This window comes from Tachyglossus aculeatus, chromosome 1 (genome assembly GCF_015852505.1).
Source record: "Tachyglossus aculeatus isolate mTacAcu1 chromosome 1, mTacAcu1.pri, whole genome shotgun sequence".
NCBI lineage: Eukaryota > Metazoa > Chordata > Mammalia > Monotremata > Tachyglossidae > Tachyglossus > Tachyglossus aculeatus.
The window spans coordinates 52,804,451-52,821,214 of NC_052066.1; the positions used below are offsets into that span (position 1 = coordinate 52,804,451).

Here is a 16,764-nt window from a genome sequence, read left to right on the forward strand (position 1 = left end):
GGGACAACCTGATTACCTTTTATTTACCCCAGTGCTTAGAAAAGTGCTTGGCACATAGTAAGCGCTTAACAACACCATCATTCAGTACTTAGAACAGTGCTTTGCACATAATAAGGACTGAATAAATATTATTATTATTATCATTATTATTATTATTATTATTAAAGCAGTGTGGCCTAGTAGAAAGAGGAGTTGGGTTCTAACCCCAGCTCTGCTAATTGCTTGCTGCATGATCCTGGGCAAGTCATTTAACTCTCTCCCCTCTCCATTCCCCCCCCCCATCTTACCTCCTTCCCTTCCCCACTGCACCTGTATATATGTTTGTACATATTTATTACTCTATTTATTTTACAGGTACATATCTATTCTATTTATTTTATTTTGTTAATATGTTTGGTTTTGTTCTCTGTCTCCCCCTTCTAGACTGTGAGCCCACTGTTGGGTAGGGACTGTCTCTATATGTTGCCAACTTGTACTTCCCAAGCACTTAGTACAGTGCTCTGCACACAATAAGCGCTCAATAAATATGATTGATTGATTTAACTGCACTGTGCCTCAGATTCCAGAAGTCTAAAATGGGGATTAAATACCTACACTCCCCGTACTTAGACTGTAAACCCAATGTGGGATGGGGACTGTGTCTAACCTGATTTACCTATTTCTACCCCAGAGCTTAGAACAGTGCTTGACACATAGTAATAATAATAATAATAATTATGGTATTCATTAAGTGCTTACTATGTGCCAACCACTGCTGTAAGCTCTTGGGTAGATACAAGGTAAGCAGATTGTCCCACGTGGGGCTCACAGTTTTAATCACCATTTTACGGATAAGGTAACTGAGGAACAGAGAAGCTAAGTGACTTGCCCAAAGTCACACAGCTGACAAGTGGCAGAGCCAGAATTAGAACCCATGACCTCTGACTCCCAAGCCCATGTTCTTACATTACAAGAACAATTCCGCAATAAAAAGAGACAATCCTTGCCCACTCCTGGCTTACAGTCTAGTAGTGGGGAGATAGACATCAAAACAAGTAAACAGGTATCTACCTCAGCCCTTAGAACAGTGCTTGGCACATAGTAAGTGCTTAACAAATACAATAATTATTATTATTATTATCATTACAACAGAGTTGGTAGACATGTTCCCTGCCCACAAGGAGCTTACAGTCAAAAGGGAGAGATGGAAATTACCACAAATAAATATGCACATAATATTTGATGGGGGATTGAATAACGTGTCATAGCTGTATTGTCATAACACAACTTCAGCGCTTAGAACAGTGCTTTGCACATAGTAAGCCCTTAATAAATGCCATCATTATTATTACTACAAACTAAAGATGTTTTCCAAATGTATTTTCATTTACAGAAATGATAAAATAGTATGTAAAGCCAGTATTTTTTTCTCTAGTGTCCTAGTACAATATGGGTGGGGAAAGAAGAAAATAAAACAATTCGATCCCAAGGTGGTGGCAAGCATGGAAGCTGAGGCCACAGTGAGACTTCTGCGTTTTTTTTGGCTTCCTTTACAATCGACATTTCAGCAAATCTTCCATGGAAGATGAGAGGTAGATAGCATAATCAGGGACCTCAAATCTCTTTATTAAAACTGTAATGGTTAAGTGACAAGAATTATCATTCCATTTTGATCATTAGGAAAATGAGGATGCAAGGATACTCAATGCCCTGGGTTTGACTGCTATTTATTGAGTGTGCATTCAAAATATCTGGAGAGGCTCTTGGTGATCACTTGCTTCAGGTTTAGACAAGCTCGCAGTTTCTTCTCTTAGAGACATTATATCCTTTCTGGAAACACCTGGTTTCTATGCGTCAGGACAAGGAATAATAATAATAATAATAATGGCATTTATTAAGTGCTGGAATAATAATAAAGGCATTTATTAAGCACTTACTATTTGCAAACCACTGTTCTAAGCGCTGGGGAGGTTACAAGGTGATCAGGTTGTCCCATGGGGGGCTAACAGTCTTATAATAATAATGGCATTTGTTAAGCGCTTACTATGTGCAGAGCACTGTTCTAAGCGCTGAGGGGGAATACAAGGTGACCAAGTTGTCCCACGTGGGGCTCACAGTCTTAATCCTCATTTTACAGATGAGGTAACTGAGGCTCAGAGAAGTTAAGAGCCTTGCCCAAGGTCACACAGCAGACATGTGGCAGAGTCAGAATTCGAACCCATGACCTCTGACTCCAAAGCCCGTGCTCTTTCCACTGAGCCACGCTGCTTATAGGAAGAATTAAAGGCAGAGATCCCTTGGATTCTGAGCCACCAGGAGCCAGAACTTTAACTCCTTTAGCAAGGGAACCCTACTGGTTTTTGTTTTAATTTTGTTTTCTGTCCTTGTCTTTGTCCTTGTTGTTTTAATTAGTATTCCATTGCTGCTTAAGTGTCTGTCGCAGTCACCTCTCCCCACTTATATTTTTAGATTGTGAGCTTCTTGGAGAGCCAGGAACCATATCTAATTCCCACCTGGGTATTCTTGCCCAGTGCTTAGAACAGTCCTCTACCCACAGTAATTGCTTAATAAATATTATTGTGGTATTTGTTAAGTGCTTAACTATGTGCCAGGCACCGTACTAAGCACTGGGGTGGATACAAGTACATCGGATTGGACGCAGTCCCTGTCCCACGTGGGGCTCAGAGCCTCAATCCCCATTTTCCAGATGAGGGAACTGAGGCCCAGAGAAGTGAAGTGTCTCGCCCAAGGTCCACAGCGGATGAGTGGTGGAGCTGGAATTAGAACCCACGGCCTTCTGATTCCCAGGCCCGTATTTTATCCAGTAAGCCATGCTGTTTCTCCTATTACTACGACTACTATTCAGAAGGGAGTTTTTTATGGTAATAATAACAATAATAATGGCATTTATTAAGCACTTACTATGTGCAAAGCACTGTTCTAAGCGCTGGGGAGGTTACAAGGTGATCAGATTGTCCCACAGGGGGCTCACAGTCTTAATCCCCATTTTACAGATGAGGTAACTGAGGCACAGAGAAGTTAAGTGACTTGCCCAAAGTCACACAGCTGACAATTGGCGGAGCCGGGATTTGAACCTCTGACCTCTGACTCCAAAGCCCAGGCTCTTTCCACTGAGCCACACTGCTTCCCCAGTGGTATCTGTTAAGCTCTTACTGTGTGTCAAACACGGTTCTAAACGCTGCGGTATACAAGTTAATTAGGTTGGACCCAGTCTCTGTTCCCCATGGGGCTCACGATCTAAGTAGGAGGGAGAACAGGCATCCCCATTTTGCAGTTGAGAAAACTGAGGCGCAGAAAAATGGGGCACACAGCAAGCAACTGGCAGAGCCGGGACTAGAACCCACATCCTTCTAGTAATAATAATAACAATTATGGTATTTGCTAAGAGCTTACTATGTGCCAGGCACTGGTCTAAGCGCTGGGGTGGATACAAGCAAATCGGGGTGGACACAGTCCCTGTCCCATGTTGGGCTCTCAATCTCAATCTCTGTTTTATAGATGAGGGAACTGAGGCCCAGGGAAGTGCGGTGACTTTCCCATGGTCACACAGCAGGCAAGTGGCAGAGGCAGGATTAGAACCCGTGACCTTCTGACTCCCAAGAAAAGGCCCCAGTGGAAATGGAAAGTGACAGTTTCTAGGCCACCAGCTAAGGAGGCGCTTTCAAAACTAGGGGGAGACTTGAGATTACTACGCATAAAACAGCACTTGTACAACTAAACTCAAATGTCAATTATTAAAGGAGGAAAAACCGAAATGGTGGAGAGGGGATGGACGCTTCACGTTTGGACAGTGATAGAGAAGCAGTGTGGCTCAGAGAAGCAGCGTGGCTCAGCGGAAAGAGCCCGGGCTTGGGAGTCAGAGGTCATGGGTTCTAATCCCGGCTCCGCCGCTTGTCAGCTGTGTGACTTTGGGCAAGTCACTTCACTTCTCTGGGCCTCAGTTACCTCAACTGTAAAATGGGCATTAAGACTGTGAGCCCCCCGTGGGACACCCTGCTCACCTTGTATCCACCCCAGCGCTTAGAACAGTGCTTGGCACATAGTAAGGGCTTAGCAAATGCCATTATTATTATTATTATCTATTTTACCAGCTTTCCAAGGAGCAAATGCATCTGTTTTCCGGCCGGGTTCTCACCTTGGAGGAATCCTGACGCCAGTGTCCAGCTGGATGAGGTTATTAGCATGTTTGGAAACCTGCAGTTCCTCTTCCCATGAATCTGGGTCCTGCTTTCTGTACGGAGATTTGGAGTTAAGAACAGCATCACAAGCAATAGTTACCTGGAAGATAAACCCAGATACATGGTATGGGTAGATGTGTCAACGAGTTACGGCAGCTCTAACTTTGAGAAAGTGAAATGAAACGATTTAACCCTATCTAAATGGAAAATCCACAGGAATTTGAAAATCAGCATTTCAAAAATTTCATGGGAGGCTCTCGCTGTGCACAGTGAATGGGTTATACCGACTCTGTTATACTGTACTCTCCCATGTGCTCTGCACACAATAAGAGCTCAATAAATGCAACTGACTTGATGGGAGATTTCGTCTACACTTTTCTGGGTGGTGGTTTAGCCAGAGAGTAGCAGTACATCGGGGAGAAAGTATATACCTGTATATATGTTTGTACATATTTATTACTCTATTTATTTATTTATTTTATTTGTACATATCTATTCTATTTATTTTATTTTGTTAGTATGTTTGGTTTTGTTCTCTGTCTCCCCCCTTTTAGACTGTGAGCCCACTATTGGGTAGGGACTGTCTCTATATGTTGTCAATTTGTACTTCCCAAGCGCTTAGTACAGTGCTCTGCACATAGTAAGCGCTCAATAAATACGATTGATGATGATGATGATGATATTTATTACTCTATTTATTTATTTATTTTATTTGTACATATCTATTCTATTTATTTTATTTTGTTAGTATGTTTGGTTTTGTTCTCTGTCTCCCCCCTGTTAGACTGTGAGCCCATTGTTGGGTAGGGACTGTCTCTATATGTTGCCAATTTGTACTTCCCAAGCGCTTAGTACAGTGCTCTGCACATAGTAAGCGCTCAATAAATACGATTGATGATGATGATGATGATGATGATCGGGGAGAAAGTCACAAAATGAATTAAAAATGTACCATTCTTGGCCAAAACCCTGATTTATAGGAAATGAACCACTACAAGCTATGGAATCACCATTTCAAGGCTTGGTGATTCTGCAACAAAAGATAAGGGCATTTTCACTACTGGGAAGTGTACTCTATCTGTACAACAGCAGCCACAAGATTTCCCCTATGCTGCCATATGCCTTCAAAATCCCCTAGTCCTCATTTGGTAAGATGGCAGGTGGAAGAAGAAGGAGAATATGGGCAAGTGGCTAAACACTTAGTTCAAAGAGGTTTCCATGACTACAAGGCCATAACAAATATAGGAATCCTAAAGCCACCCCTCACTTTATCAGCATGTTGCAGGATATACTGATTATTTTTCTTCCTTTCTTCCTGTGTTCCTTATCCTTTATCATTAGCTTTTCAAAGATGCCACTGATGATAAAATTCACCAACAAATGCATGTGTAACTGAAAAGGCCAAAGAGGGATCCAGGGCACTGGTCACAATGGGGGTAAAGAAAGGCCACTTGCCACCCTTTTCTCTCTTTTCTTTTTTTGTTTAATGGTATCTGTTAAGTGCTTACTATGTCCCAGGCACTGTACTAAGCCCTGGGGTAGATACAAGCTAATCGGGTTGGACATGGTCCCTGTCCCACTTGGGGCTCACAGTCTTAATTCCCATTTAACAGATGAGATAACTGAAGCACAGAGAAGTTAAAAGTGGCTTGGCTGAGATGCACAGAGCAGCCAAGTGGCAAAGCCACTCCCAGACGCGTGCTTTTTCCACTAAGCCATGCTGGTTCCTGTCTTTCATTCTTTATGAAGCTTTTGTGAGAAAAGAGCCATTTTTTCTTGATATCAATACACCACACTGGTTTATCCTTATCAACTGACTCCCAGTTTTCAGCTATAAGCATCGTCTGACATGCTGTGTTTTAACTGTGTTAAAACATTTCCTCTGCCCTCCTTGTTTTCAGTTTCCCAGTGTCAGCCCTCAATACAACCACGGTTTGGTTTGCAGAAGCTGCGTGCCCTGGTGGAAAGAGCATGGGACTGGGAATCAGAGGACCTGGGTTGAAATCCTGGATACGTCACTTGACTGCTGTGTGACCTTGGGCAAGTCACTTCAATCCTCAGTGCCCCAGTTCCTTCATCTGCAAAATGGGGATTCAGTACCTGTTCTTACTTAGACTGTGAGCCCCATGTTGGATATGATTATCTTGTAGCTACCCCAGCACTTAGTACAGTGCTTGGCGTATAATAAATTCTTAAAAAATACCATAATTATTATTATCATCATTATTACCCTGCTTTCACTCATTCTCCTTACACGTCCCACTGGGCAGAGCCATGTTAAGGTGGGCGCAGCTTCAATATTAGGAGACTAACTATGTCTCTCAGGACAGAAGCCTAAACCCAAGACCAGATTTCACACATCTAACTATTTGGCATGAAGACTGGTACCTTATGAACATCGGACAACAACAACAGCTGAACGAGTGAAGGAAAACCCTAAGCTTTAATGAGCTGATGATGTGTTTTCATTCCAACGGAGGTAAGTCATAGTTCCACTTCTCAGAGCCGAGTAAATTACTAAATTCTCTACTCTGTGACGTAGCCAGAAGCACGTGAAACAACATCATCTAGTGGGGAAAGCACAGGCCTGGGAGTCCTAATCCCTGCTCTGCCACGTGCCTGCTGTGTGACCTTGGGCAAGTCACTTAATAATACTACTACTAATAATAATGGCATTAGTTAAGCACTTACTATGTGCAAAGCACTGTTCTAAGCGCTGGGGAGGTTACAAGGTGATCAGGTTGTCCCACGGGGGGCTCACAGTCTTCATCCCCATTTTACAGATGAGGGAACTGAGGCACAGAGAAGTCAAGTGACTTGTCCAAAGTCACACAGCTGACAAGCGGTGGAGCCGGGATTTGAACCCATGACCTCTGACTTCAAAGCCCGGGCTCTTTCCACTGAGCCACGCTGCTTCCTCATCTGCAAAATGGGGAATCAATATCTCAATCCCCTCTTACTTTTTGGTTGGTTAAGCACTTACTATGTCCCAGGCACTGTACTAAGCACTGGGGAAGATACAAGTTAATCAGGTTGGATCCAGACCCCATCCCATGTAAGGCTCACAGTCTTAATCCCCATTTTACAGATGAGGTGACTGAAGCACAGAGAAGTGAAGTGAGTTGCCCAAAGTCACACAGCTGACAAGTGGCAGAACCGGTTTTAGAACCCAGGTCCTTCTAACTCTCAGGCCTGCACTAGGCTACACTGCTTCTCTACTGTAAACCCCACGAGGGAAAGGGACTGTGTCCCATCTGATTCTCTTGTCAAAACCTTAGCGTTTAGTACAGAGCTTGACACAGTAATTGCTCAACAAATGCCACCATTATTACTACTCTAGCCATGTCTTCTTGACCCTGGTTGACCCAGAATAACATCCTTCTCAGGGTGTTGGAACCCCAAGGAGCCTACGGTGAGCAGCTCAGCAGGCACTCCCACCCCACCCTGGGCCCCTTCAATGCTGAAGACTGAGGCAGAGCCCTCAGAACGCCATTAGACTGGAGAAGTTCATCGCCAGGAATTCTGTCATCATCATTTCCTGACTGGCCACAATATTTTAGGCATTTTTTAAACCATTAAGGCACAATATCGACCATTAAGGACCCACCTAATGAAACATTTTTAAGGAATGTCATGCTACTTTCCACACCATTGCCAGCTGGGTGACTTTGGGCAAGTCAACTTCTCTGGGCCTCAGTTACCTCATCTGTAAAATGGGGATTGAGACTGTGAGCCCCCCATGGGACAACCTGATCACCTTGTAACCTCCCCAGCACTTAGAACAGTGCTTTGCACATAGTAAGCGCTTAATAAATGCCATCACTATTATTATTATTGTAAATCCTAATCCTCCCCAGTCTCGCCAACTGTCTCAGTCACTGTGGACCACCCCCGTCTCCCGAAAACACCATCTAACCGACAGTGACTCCTCTTGATTCTCCTCCCATATCCCTGGCTGTTCCTTTAAGTCTCTTTCACCTGCTCTTTTTCGGCCTCCCACTCCTCAAATCCATTCTGGGTACCTTCTTTCTCCATCTACACCCACTCCCTTGGAGAACACATTCATTCCCGTGGCTTCAACTTTTATCTCCACATGGATGATTCCCAAATTTATCTCTCCAGCCCTGACCCCTCACTTTCTCTCCAGTCCTCATTTCCTCCTGCCTTCAGGACATCTCTACTTGGACATCTCACTGACACTCTAAACTTAACTTGGGAACTCCTTATCTTCCCACCCAAACCCTAACCTCTCCCAAACTTTCCCATCACTGTAGATGGCACCACCGTCCTTCCTGTCTCACAAGCCCATAACCTTGGTGTCGTCCTCCACTCATCGCTCTCATTCAAACTACATATCAAATCCGATACCAGATTTTGTCAGTTCTACCTTCACAACATCGTTAAAATGCTCTTTCTCACCAAACTGTTACCACAATGATGCAAGCAATTATCGAAACCCCTTTGACTAACTGCATCTCTGCATCCCTTCAAGGCCCTACTTCCCTTCAAGGCCCTACTGAGAGCTCACCTCCTCCAGGAGGCCTTCCCAGACTGAGCCCCTTCCTTCCTCTCCTCCTCGTCCCCCCTCTATCCCCCCATTTTACCTCCTTCCCTTCCCCATAGCACCTGCATATATGTATATATGTTTGTACATATTTATTACTCTACTTATTTATTTATTTTACTTGTACATATCTATTCTATTTATTTTATTTTGTTATTACGTTCGGTTTTGTTCTCTGTCTCCCCTTTTTAGACTGTGAGCCCACTGTTGGGTAGGGACTGTCTCTATATGTTGCCAATTTTGTACTTCCCAAGCGCTTAGTACAGTGCTCTGCACACAGTAAGTGCTCAATAAATACGATTGATGATGATGATGATCTCTGCTGACCTCCCTGACTCTTCTCCTGCCTTCTCCAGTCCACACTTCTCTCTACTGCTCATATTACTTTTTGAATCTGTTCAATTCACATCTTCCTAATCCTCAAACACCTCCAGTGATTGCCCATCCACCTCTGCTTCAAACAAGAACTTCTCACCTTTGGCTTTAAGGCCTTCAATCAGTCTTCTTACTTTGCTGCTCTCCTACTACAACCCAACTGGCATGTTTTGCTCCTCTAACACCAAAATAATCTCTACCTCAATTTTGCCTATCGCACCACTGACCCCTTACCCACATCCTCCCTCTCGTCTGGAACTCCCTCCCCCTTGATATCCAACAGGCCCCCACTCTCCCCACTGTCAAAGCCCTCCTAAAAGCATACATCCTCCAAGGGGCCTTTCCTAATTAAGCCCTCATTTCTTCTGTTTGTCCTCTCCTTGATGACACTGTGCTTTCAGATCCATAACTCTTAAGCACTGACATTCACCTCACCCTCATTCCCACAGCACTTTATGTACATATCCTTACGCTCTGACATATTCCCTTTCCATAATTTATTTTAATGTCTGATCCCTCTGAAGGCTTTAAGCTCCTGGTAGGAAGGAAATGTGTCTACTAGCTCTGTTGATTCTGCTTTCCCAAGCCCGTCTTGCAGTGCTCTGCACAAAGTAAGCACTCATTAGAGAAGCAGTGGCTCAGTGGAAAGAGCATGGGCTTTGGAATCAGGGGTCGTGGGTTCAAGCCCCAGCTCCGCCACTTGTCAGCTGTGTGACTTTGGGCATGTCACTTAACTTCTCTGTGCCTCAGTTCTCTCATGGGGATTAAGACTGTGAGCCACCCGTGAGACAACCTGATCACCTTGTAACCTCCCCAGAGCTTAGAACAGTGCTTTGCACATACTAAGCACTTAAGAAATGCCATTATTATTATTATTATTATTATTATTATTATTATTAAGTGCCACAGATTGACTAATCATCCCAACTGCTCAAGTAGGGAGATCTTGGCCCTGGGAGATATTTATTTTGTATTGTAGGGGTTTGGCAAAGCCTAGAGCCTAAGTAGTCTCCAACACTTTGGTATAAAACTAATATAATAATAATAATGGTATTTTTTAAGGGCCTACTATGTGCCAAGCACTGTTCTAAGCACTGGGGTAGATATAAAGTTGACCAGTTCTGTATGGACCTATCCCCCCTGTTCCCTCTAGTTCTACTGGCCTTCTTTGTAATGTCCTATCTCTCCTCTATCTGGTCCTATCACCCCTTCTCTGTCTGGTTCTGTCCCCCTTCTCTGTCTAGCTCTGCTGCCTGGATCTCTTTTAGACTGTGAGCCCACTGTTGGGTAGGGACTGTCTCTATATGTTGCCAATTTGTACTTCCCAAGCGCTTAGTACACTGCTCTGCACATAGTAAGCGCTCAATAAATACGATTGATGATGATGATGATGATCAGGTTGGACACAGTCCCTGTCCCACTTGGAGACCGCAGTCTCCATCAAAGACTCTGGAGACTGGGAGCCCCAAGTGGGACAGGGACTGTGTCCAACCCGATTTTCTTGTATCTTGAGCCTGGCAAATAATAAGTAAGCACTTAACAAGTACAGCTATTATTATTATTATTATTATTATTATTATTAATCCCCATTTTACAGATGAGGTTACTGAGGCCCAGAGAAGTTAAATGACTTGCCCAAGGACACAGAGCAGACAAGTGGCAGGGCCAGATCCTTCCGACTCCCAGGCGCATTCTCTATCCACTAAGCCACGCTGCTTCTACATGTGTATCCTCAGGAAATGTAATCCTAACGTTTCTCATCTATTTGTCTTCGAATCAGCAAAACCCAGTGAGTCGCCGGATTTTCTCCTCCACGTCCCCGTCCACCCTGGTGTTTCCCTGCAGCAGGTGGCCTCTACAGCACCCGCGACTAACTTACTGCATTTCTAAGCTGTTGGAGGGGCTGACTCGATGACTGCCATACAAGAGTCCAGAGAATATTCCACTACTCATCCTGCTAATTTCCTCCTAAATCCTGCCCATTCCTTGGACTATATGATCTGAGAGGCATGTTGGCAGGATCAAGCTGGGTGGGACTTCTCTAGTCATGGATCAGGACCAAGGAATTCTCTCTCACTCCTCTCTTCCATCTCCTTCCTCTTCTCTCACTTGCGCTACGACTTAGCTTAGTCTTAAGCTAAGACTCTAAGCTTCTTGTGGGCAGGGGTTGTATCTACCTACAGTCTTCTAAACACTACGTATAGTGCTCTGCACACAGTTAGACCTCAATCAATGGTATTGAGTGATTGCTGGTAGAGGATGGGCCTGGGAGTTGGAAGGTCATGGGTTCTAATCCAGCCTAGGCTACTTGTCTGCTGTGTGACCTTGGGTAAGTCATTAGAGAAGCAGTGTGGCTCAGTGGAAAGAGCAGGGGCTTTGGAGTCGGTGGTCATGGGTTCAAATCCCGGCTCCGCCAATTGTCAGTTGTGTGACTTTGGGCAAGTCACAACTTCTCTGGGCCTCACTTACCTCATCTGTAAAATGGGGATTGACTGTGAGCCCTCTGTGGGACAACCTGATCACTCTGTAGCCTCCACAGCGCTACGAACAGGGCTTTGCACATAGTAAGTGCTTAATAAATGCCATCATTATTATCATTATTATTATTATTTCACTTCTCTGGGCCCCAGTCACCTCATCTGTAAAATGGAGATTGAGACTGTGAGCCCCATGTGGGACAGGAACTGTGGCCAACCCAATTTGTTTGTAACCACCCCAGTGCTTAGTACAGTGCCTGACACATAGTGAATACTTAACAAATACCATAATTATTATTATTATTATTATTATTATTATTATTGTTGACTGAGCTGACCAGCTGCCCCAGATTAAATCAATCAATGGTATGTATTGAGAGCACCGTACTAAACACGTAGAAATAGAGTTTAGCTCCTCAGCTCCTCAGCATCTACAGAGGAAAAATAATTGATCTGATTTTATTGAGTTAGTCTAAAGTTTTTAATCTACGAAGTAGGAGGTTGCTTGAAGCTAAGCCATCTCCAAAAGTAAATTTTCTAGTTGCCAGAAGAATATTCCCCAATTCTGCCTTCACAGTGAAAGCACACATTTTAGTACAGCTGAAAACTGCGTAATTTTGAGTATGAAATTACGATTTTAATGCAAGAAATATACCCAGGAAGAGATCATCAAATAGTTTACAAGTAAGCACAAGTCCAACTTTGTGATTCAAGCGCTTAGTACAATGCTCTGCACATAGTAAGTGCTCAATAAATACAATTGATGATGATTCCTAATGGGAGATTCCTTTAGTTCTAAAATCAGCTCCCCAGTAAATTCATACCTGAGTGTTATTGGAAAAAGTGCTCTTAAAAGAAAAAAATATCTTAAACATTCATTTCTAAAATGGTAAAGTGGAGATTACTGTCCTCCCCATAAGAAATTACTGCTTCTCTTATGGGAAGCAGCATGGCCAAGTGGAAAAAGCAGTGCCTGAGGCCGAGAGTAAGAGGACCCGAGTTCTAATCCAGGATCCACTACTTGTCTGCTGAGTGACCTTGGGCAAATCACTTAACTCTTATGTGTCTCAGTTATTTCACGTATTACATGGGGATTAAGACTGTGCTATGAGCCCCTGTGGGACATGAACTGTGTCCAATATTATTAGCTTGCATCTATGTCAACACTTAGTGCAGTGCCTAAAACATAGGTATAAAGGCTTAAAAATACTATACAAGTATGCAGCAACTACTGGAAAATAGCATATAAGAATTTAAAAAAAGCATGATGGAAAAAATGCTTCAGATGGTTAGCATAATCTCAGTAAGAATTTAAGAAACCCAGACATTCTATAAGGCCTGAATGACTGTCTTCCTGAATACTCCTTAACAAGCGCTTACTTGGAAACTATTTGATGATCTCTTCCTGGGTATATTTTTTGCATTAAAATCGTAATTTCACACTCAAAATTACACAGTTTTCAGCTGTACTAGAATGTGTGCTTTCACTATGAAGGCAGAATTGGGGAATATTCTTCTGGCAATGCACATATGCCTGAATTTGGCATACGGTGTTGGAAGAAACATTTGCACAGGGCATCCAACAGAGTGAGCATTACAACAGGAGTTTTGCTTAAAATGGGGTTCTACAAGAATGTAAGATCCATGGTATAAACTGGATGCATACAAAGGAATGACATAAATAATAATAATAATTGTGGTACGTATTAAAAACTTACTACATTCCAGGCACTGTACTAAGCGCTGGGGGGGCGGGGGGGATATAAGCAAATCGGGTTGGACACGGTCCCTGGCCCACATCGGGCTCACAGCCTTAATCCCCATTTTACAGATGAGGTAACTGAGGCACAGAGAAGTGAAGTGGCTTGCCCAAGGTCACACAGCAGACAAGTGGCAGAGGTGGAATTAGAACCCATGTCCTTCTGACTCTCGGGCCTGTGCTCTATCCACTAGGCCATGCTGCTTCTAAAAAACACCTGAGGCACCAATTTGCCCTTCTGACATGGGGTTTGAAGTTACCCAATGAAAGCTGTTCAGAATTTTGGTCTAGGCTAGGAATTTTACTTTTTAAAAACCATATCAATCTGCCACCTCTTTGCCTCCCCATATTTCTTCCAGCTCTTAAATTGTATCTTTACACCTTTCTCCAAAACATAGTACATGCTTTGCAAAGAAACCCATTCAACAAATGCAATACATACAATTTAAATAAACTTTCTATCCACACGAGGAGAAAAAGGAGAGGAAAGGGAAAGCCAGAAAGCCCTAGAAATATATAAAACTAGATTCAACTTCAGTTCATATTCCCCAAACTGTGGGCTTTAGTTACTTTCACCAATAGCTACCCAGTTAATGATCCTGGACCTTCCCCCGAAAACCCAGAGCTCACAAAGTCGGGACTCTCATGGGGCTAGCTACGGGCAAAGGCAATCTGTTTGCTTAGAGGTTTAAGAATCACTCAAGCTCTGTGTGGAAAAGTCATTTATCTCATAATAATAATAACTGCGGTGATGGTTAAGCGCTTTCTACATGCCAAGCACTGTAATAACCGCAACTGACTACTAAGTCAACCTCCACACTGACCTCCCTGCCTCCTGTCTCTCCATCCACACTTCACTCTGCTGCCCAGATCATTTTTCTGAAAACCCATTCAGCCCATAGGTCTCCACTCCCATCCACCCATCCACCACTGAATCAAACAGAAACGCACTACAATCAGCTTTTAGGGCTCAAAGAGCTGTTTCCCTCCTACCTAACCCTGTAGAACTCCTACCACAACCCAGTGCACGCACTCCACTTCCCAAGCTTACTCTCTGTACTTTGACCTCAACTATCTCACCCTCTACTATTTGCCCACATCCTCTCTTGGGCCTGGAGCTCTCTCCCCCTTCACATTTGACAATCCATCCCTCTCCCCATCTTCAAATCCCTCCTAAAATCATCTCCTCCAAGAGACCTTCCTTGACTAAACCCTCATTTCTCCTATTCGCCTTCCCCTCTGCATCGACTATGCGCTTAGCTGTGTACACCTTGAACATTTTGATATTCACCCCGGCCCCACGGCATTTCTGTAAGCATCCTATGATTTACTATCTTTCCTATTTGTAATTTATTTTAATATAAATTGCTGTAGAATGTAAGCTTCTTTTAGGCAGGGATAGTGTCTACCAACCGTTTCATATTGCACTTTCCCAAGTACTTCCTACAGTGCTCTGCACACAGTAAGCACTCAATAAATATAATAGTAATAATGGCATTTGTTAAGCATTTACTATGTGCAAAGCACTGTTCTAAGCACTGGGGAGGTTACAAGGTGATCAAGTTGCCCCACGGCGGGCTCACAGACTTAATCCCCATTTTACAGATGAGGTAACTGAGGCCCAGAGAAGTGAAGTGACTTGCCCAAGGGCACACAGGCGACAATTGGCGGAGTCAGGATTTGAACCCACCACCTCTGGCTCCAAAGCCTGTGCTCTTTCCACTGAGCCACGCTGCTTCTCAATTATGATATTACTCTATTTATTTTACTTGTACATATTTATTCTACCTATTTTATTTTGTTAATATGTTTTGTTTTGTTCTCTGTCTCCCCCTTCTAGACTGTGAGCCCACTGTTGGGTAGGGACCGTCTCTATATGTTGCCAACTTGTACTTCCCAAGCGCTTAGTACAGTGCTCTGCACACAGTAAGTGCTCAATAAATACGACTGAATGAATGAATGAATTAAATGAAAGTAAGTCCTCAATAAATGCACTGACTGATGGATTGATGCTAAGTGCAAGGGTAGATACAAGACAATCAAGTCTAAGTAGAAGGGAGAACAGACAACGAATCCCCATTTGACAGAGGAGGAAACTGAGGTCCAGAAAAGTTATGTGACTTGCCCAAGGTCACCCAGCAGGCAAGCCGCAGGGTCGGGAGTAGAACCAACATCCTTCTACTCCCAGGCCCAGGTTTCATCTACTAGGGCACAAGGCTTTGCATACATACATATAATCCTGTAACTCATCTTTCAAAAAATGAATTTCAAACGTAACAGTCATGTGCATCTATCTAGCCACAGCACACACACACTGACCAGGGCAGGTAATTCCTCTATATTTGGCAAGGCAATTTCATAGTGATCTGGAAATATGACAAGTTTGGCTTCATCTTCATATTCATAATCATCACTGTTTAAATCACCATCTGTTTCTAGATCTGGAAAAAAAGAGCATTAGACAACGATGAAAGACAATCCATAAAAGAACAAATGGTAGAGACATGATAATTAACTTAAAAGAGACTTTATTTATATTAATGTCTGTCTCCTCTTCTAGACTGAAAGCCCATTGTAGGCAGGGATCGCGTCTCCCAACTCTGTTATACTGTACTCTCCTAAGTGCTTAGTACAATGCTCTGCACACAGTAAGTGCTAAGTAAATATGATTGATTGAGACTTCTTTTAACGTGGACCGTTTTCCTTCATAAAGTTTCTCCTGCTTCACCCCATGAGAATATACAGAAATAAAAAGAAAATTCAGTCTTAGTTGTGAAGGTCGACAATCTCAGAGAAACTAACACACTGAAAAGCTGTAAATAAATACGTTGGCAAATGGAAAACGTTGTTAATATGACTTGCAGAGTCATTTTGCTTTAGGTTTCTTAAGGGTATGACTCCAGGGTTACAAAGAAACTTTAGAGACCCTGCTCAGTAAATGAAAGAGAACACTCAGAACAACTGCAGACCAGTTCTTCTTACATTACAGATGAAACTTTAGTTGGAAAGATGATCATCTCTGCTTTTCTCTAGCCTGTTATTTGCTTATCAAGTCAGTCTTTCCCCTTAGCAAATTTCTGGCAGAGAATGAGAAAGCACTTGATCATGGAAAGACGAGGCAGGTAATGCAAGAACTTTCAACCACAAACCATGGCAGCATTCCAGAGTGTGTTTGTCTATCTTCATACTCGCTACTGTGGTGATATAGTACACTATTCAACCCTTCCCCAATTTCACAGATTCCATATTTCATAATGACCTGGACTTGAAGTCTAGAGACCTGGATTCTGCCACTGATTGCTGACGGTTACCCTTGGGCAAAGCACTTCACCTTCTCTTTAAGCAGTTCTGCATCTTCAGCAGAAAAACAGAACCTTCCCAACCTGACCAGGATGCCCTGAAAAGCAAGAG

At 43.2% G+C, this 16,764-nt stretch overlaps 1 protein-coding gene across 1 annotated transcript in view; it reads right to left on the bottom strand.

Annotated features, from left to right (window-relative positions):
* Positions 1–16,764, bottom strand: part of USP13 (ubiquitin specific peptidase 13) — a 174,171-nt gene that overhangs the window by 75,750 nt on the left and 81,657 nt on the right. Inside the window, exons 4-5 of the mRNA XM_038744085.1 lie at positions 15,673–15,794; positions 4,136–4,278 (exon numbers count right to left, since the gene is read on the bottom strand). Of these exons, the coding sequence (XP_038600013.1) occupies positions 4,136–4,278; positions 15,673–15,794 (265 nt within the window). The remainder of the gene's footprint in view (positions 1–4,135; positions 4,279–15,672; positions 15,795–16,764) is intronic.